This window comes from Austrofundulus limnaeus, unplaced genomic scaffold (assembly GCF_001266775.1).
Source record: "Austrofundulus limnaeus strain Quisiro unplaced genomic scaffold, Austrofundulus_limnaeus-1.0 Scaffold490, whole genome shotgun sequence".
In the NCBI taxonomy this organism is placed as follows: Eukaryota; Metazoa; Chordata; class Actinopteri; order Cyprinodontiformes; family Rivulidae; genus Austrofundulus; species Austrofundulus limnaeus.
Window position 1 is genome coordinate 162,618 of NW_013952892.1, and position 5,082 is coordinate 167,699.

General features: G+C 49.3%; 1 protein-coding gene across 3 annotated transcripts in view; it reads right to left on the reverse strand.

The window, feature by feature from the left end:
• The window catches only part of si:ch73-347e22.4 (uncharacterized), a gene marked incomplete at its 5' end in the record, with an annotated part of 9,127 nt that overhangs the window by 1,508 nt on the left and 2,537 nt on the right, over positions 1-5,082 (reverse strand). Inside the window, 1 exon segment of one of the 3 annotated variants that reach the window (XM_014025654.1) lies at positions 27-4,995. In XM_014025654.1, the coding sequence (XP_013881108.1) occupies positions 27-4,995 (4,969 nt within the window). 3 annotated transcript variants of the gene reach the window in all.

Consider the following 5,082-nt stretch of genomic DNA (forward strand, 5'->3'; position numbering starts at 1 on the left):
ATCATGGCTGCCCTCATCGTCATCATCTCTGCCCTCTCCATCATGGCTGCCCTCATCGTCATCATCTCTGCCCTCTCCATCATGGCTGCCCTCATCGTCATCATCTCTGCCCTCTCCATCATGGCTGCCCTCATCACTCTGACATTTTTCTGGGATTAAAGACTGGATTAAAACTTGTAGCTGAAGGGACTCTTCAGGACTCTCCGGTCTTGTTTCCTCCTCCGTGTCGGAGACGATGATGGGCGGCTCTGAGGAGATGACGGGGACGACGTAGAGGCGGTCCGGGTGAGGGTACCTGAACAGGTGCTTCTTGTTGCTCACAGGAAGCTTCTTTGGGAGCGGGTCAGACGARACTCTCTGGACGCTGGAAATGAAGGAAACGAGCGTCTCAGGAGAACTCTCTGGTTTCTTTCCCGCCACAAAGTGACACACCTGATGCGCCTGCAGCAGGTCGGTGCTGGAGAACCTGCCGGGACATTTCCCGCAGCGGTACGGGAACAGGAAGGGCTCGTCGACCCGAGCAGGCTGAGGCACGCAAAGCTGTTTCCTGTGAGTCTGTAGGTGAGCCGCTAAGGAGGCGGGGCAAGAAAAAGAGCGGTGACATGGCCGACAGGCATACGTTCTCCTTCCTTTATGAAGCAGCTCGTGTTCCTTCAGTTTCCTCTGGACAGAGAAGCTTTTCCCACATGTTCTGCAGTTCAGACGGTCTGAACGCTTATTGCAGACTGACAGGTACGTCTTTAAGTCCTCTTTATCTGTAAAAGCATCGGGACGTGATGGACACGTGTGTGTCATTTGAGCCGCATGTTCCTGCAGGTGTCGGACGTACAAACCCAGGAAGTGAAACTCCAGCTGGCAGTGGTTGCAGCGGAACGCTCCGCCGCCTCGTCGACGATGGAGCCACAGTTTGTTCCAGCAAGGAAACGTCCGACCTGCCAGAAACCTGCCGCCAAGTCCGGGAAGCCTGAGACCAGAGAGCCGTGGAGCCGTTTGACCAGACACTGGGCTGAAAGCAGAGCTTGGAGATGGAGCCTCRAGGTCCAAGTCGTACTCCATTGGAGCCTCAAGGTCTGAGCCATTGTTTGTCAGAGCGTAAAGGTCCAAGTGGTCTTTCGTTTTTGTGTCAAGGTCCACGTGGTCCTTTGTTTGGGCATTGAGGTCCAACTGGTCCTTTGTTTGGGCATTGAGGTCCAACTGGTCATTYGTTGGATTGTCAAGGTCTAAGTGGTCAGTTGTTTGGGTATTGAGGTCCAAGTGGTCACGTTTTGAAACGTTCAGGTCCAAGAGTTCATTTGTTGGAGAGTCGAGGTTCAAGTTCTCGCTTGTTTGAGGYGCTGAGTCTCTCGTTGATGGTAGTATTGGTGTTTCAGTCTCTGTAGAACTGAAATGTTCCTCATCTTTCCTTGCCTTGCAGATGTTCTTCRGATAACCTCGACACGTCGTCTCCTCGCCGCTCTTCCTGCAGCACACCGAGCAGTGGCGTGGGGTGTCCGGGGGCTGGTCGTAACTTTGTCCACATGTGCCACAGCGGTGAGATGTGCCAGAAACATGCGATTGTAAATGCAGGACGTAGTGGCACCAGCGCCGGTGAAGCTGTTTACAGATTGAACACTTAAACACTGTCGGCATTAAGACCACTGCACTGTCACGCCGGGAAACCAAAAATCCGTCATCGTCGCTCATAAGACAGGAAACGGAGGTCGCTTCCTGAACAGAGCGGATGAACTTCCTCCTGGCGTGTCTCTGTTGATGCATCTTTAAGGTGGGCGTCTTTTTGAACTTCTTGGAACAAACGGAGCACCTGAAAGCTTCAACGCTCGAGGAACCGGAGTCCGTCCGATCRTTCTGCTCCGGATCTTTCTGTGAACCCTCAGCTTCGTTCAGATGGACCTTGAAGTGACGGATGAGGTCTGGTTTGCTCCTGAACGCTCCGTTACAACACGGGCAGCGCAGGGCAGCAGGGCCCTCGTGGACCTTGGCGTGCTGGAGGAGCAGGAGCCKCCCGGAGAACCTCTTGGTGCAGACAGAACATCCGTACGGTTTCTCTCCGGTGTGAATTCGTTTGTGGAGATGGAAAGCAGAAATATGTCGAAAGGAGCGGACACAGAAGGGGCACTGGAGAGGTCTCCTTTCTCTGAGCTCGCTCTGAGTTTTCGGCTGAATCTTCAGGTTTTGATCGAAGAAACTGGAGTTGGGAGAAATATCTTCCAGAGGACTGATTTCCTTTTTGTCCTTCTGGTGGGCTTTAGTTCTTCCTCGTCTCTTCCTAGCYCTGGTTTTTGTCGGAGCGGCAGATAAAACTGAACCTTCATCCGTTTTTGTTTGGACGATATTTAAATCTGTCACAAGAAACGACGACTCCTCCATTACCGTAAATACATCTCTTTTCTGTTTGACACTTGATGTTTGATATAATCTGTCGTCTTCCGCAGTGTCGTGTCCACGTGTCCAATCAGGACAGACCTGGAGTTCTAGTTCCTTTGATGTCTTCTTTGACGTTTGTTTTCTTTTCCAACACTTTTCCACGCCTGATGTTGTCTTCGTCTTTGAATTGACGTCAACAGAAACAGTCTCCTTCAGATCTGGTGTCAGCTGTGGGTTCATCTGGTCCAAAGTGGGTCCAGTTTCTGGACCCGCTGAGGCAGTGCAAACAGCTTTCTTCGGCTCACGTTTGGCTCTCTTCTTACATCTCTCCATCACGTCTTCTTGTCGGGTTGAACCTGAAGACGAGTTCGGAAACGTCTCATCAAACTCTGACGGTGGACTTTTCCGTTTCCTGTTTCCTGAAACGTTTCCAGGCACAGCTTTAACAGTTCTGTTTGCTCTGCCACTCGCAGCCAAAGGTTTCTTCATTTTGTTGAATTTAGTGGTGTTTTCGGCCTCCATCTGCTGTGTCTCTTCTCTGCTGTTGTCAGAAATCATCTTGGCCTTTTTGCTCATCGTTTTGTTTCCAGAATGGTTCAGATATCTTTTCAGGTGTTCCTCCCGTTCTGTGGGATCATCTTTGACCTGTTTCACTTTTCTCTGCCTGGTTTTCTGGACCGAACCTTCGGCTGTCTCATCTGAGCCGTAAAGTTCAACTGGAACTGAATACGGCTCTTCTTTAACTATAACAGGTTCCAATTTATTGTAAAGTTTCAGGGTTTGTTTCGGAGGTTTCTTCTTCCAACTTTCTGCAGGAGGATGAGGAGTTTTTGGGTCCATTGAGGGGAAATCCAGATGATTAATTTCAAAATCCCAAACTGGTTCAGTCTTGATGAGAACAGTCTTTCTGGGTCGACCAGGACCTCTGGGTTTGACGTTCTCAACTTTCAGCTCTTCCTGCTTCAGACTCGTCGCTCCACGCCGAGCATTTTCTTTCGGCAGTGAGGTTTTAGAGCTTTGATTTCTCTGCGCCGAGCACTTCTTCAAGTCTTCCCTCACGGCTGATTTGGTTTTGTTTTCGGCTGTTTTTGTGACCCTCCTCCCTCGTCTGGAGGCTGGTCTGGTTCTGTTTTTGGCTGGTGTTTGTGGTTCTTGTTGGAAGAGCGAAGCTTTGTCCTGATTGGTTGGTTCCTGCAGAGAAACAGGAAGTCTCTTCTTGAGTTTTTTAACGTTCTGTTGGGGTTTGTGTTGGACTACAGGCTGTAAGGACAGTCCTTGTACTGGTTCTGGTCCAACAAGACTGGTCCATGGTTCCTCTTTCACAGTAAATCCTGGCTCTTTTGTAGCCGAAGTTTGATCGGAAGAAACTTCGGCTGTTTTTGCGGCCCTCCTCCCTCGTCTGGAAGCTGGTTTGGTTCTGTTTTCAGCTGTTTTTTGTGGTTCTGGTTTGACAAACCAAGCTTCATCAAGATTGGTTGGTTCCTGCAGAGAAACAGGAAGTCTCTTCTTAAGTTTTTTGACGTTCTGTCTGGGTTTGTTTTGGATTACAGGCTGTAAGGACAGTCCTGGTCTATCTAGACTGGTCCATGGTTCCTCTTTCACAGTAAATCCTGGCTCTGTTGTAGCCAAAGTTTGATCTAAAGAAACTTCGGCTGTTTTTGAGGCCCACCGTCCTCGTCTGGAGGCTGGTCTGGTTCTGTTTTCGGCTGTTTTTTGTGGTTCCTGTTTGACAAGTGAAGCTTCATCCTGATTGATCGGTTCATGCAGAGAAACTCTCTTCTTCTTGATTTTTTTAACGTTCTGTCGAGGTCTGTGTTGGACTACAGGCTGTAAGGACAGTCCTAGTCCTGGTCCATCTAGACTGGTCCACGATTCTTCTTTCACAGTAAATCCTGGCTCTGTTGTAGCCAAAGTTTGATCTGAAGAAACTTCGACTGTTTTTGTGGCCCTCCTCCCTCGCCTGGAGGCTGGTCTGGTTCTGTTTKCAGCTGTTTTTTGTGGTTCCTGTTTGACGAGTGAAGCTTCATCCTGATTGGTTGGTTCCTGCAGAGAAACAGGAAGTGTCTTCTTAAGTTTTTTGACGTTCTGTCGGGGATTGTTTTGGACTACAGGCTGTAAGGACAGTTCTGGTCCATCTAGACTGGTCCATGGTTCCTCTTTCACAGTAAATCCTGGCTCTGTTGTAGCCAAAGTTTGATCTGAAGAAACTTCGGCTGTTTTTGTGACCCACCGTCCTCGTCTGGAGGTTGGTTTGGTTCTGTTTTCGGCTGGTTTTTGTGGTTCTTGTCTGACGAGTGAAGCTTCGTCCTGATTGGTTGGTTCCTGCAGAGAAACAGGAAGTCCCTTCTTAATTTTTTTTATGTTCTGTCGGGGATTGTTTTGGACTACAGGCTGTGAGGACAGTCCTGGTTCTGGTTCTGGTTCCTCAGCAGCTGGTTGTAGATCACTCATGGAATGACCCATGTTTTCCACCAAGTCCAGGTCCTGGATCAGTTCTGGTCCATCTAGACTGGTCCATGGTTCCTCTTTCACAGTAAAATCTTGTTCTGTTGTAGCCAAAGTTTGATCTGAAGAAACTTTGGCTGTTTTTGTGGTCCTCCTCCCTCGCCTGGAGGCTGGTCTGGTTCTGTTTTCGGCTGGTTTTTGTGGTTCTTGTCTGACGAGTGAAGCTTCATCCTGATTGGTCGGTTCCTGCAGAGAAACAGGAAGTGTCTTCTT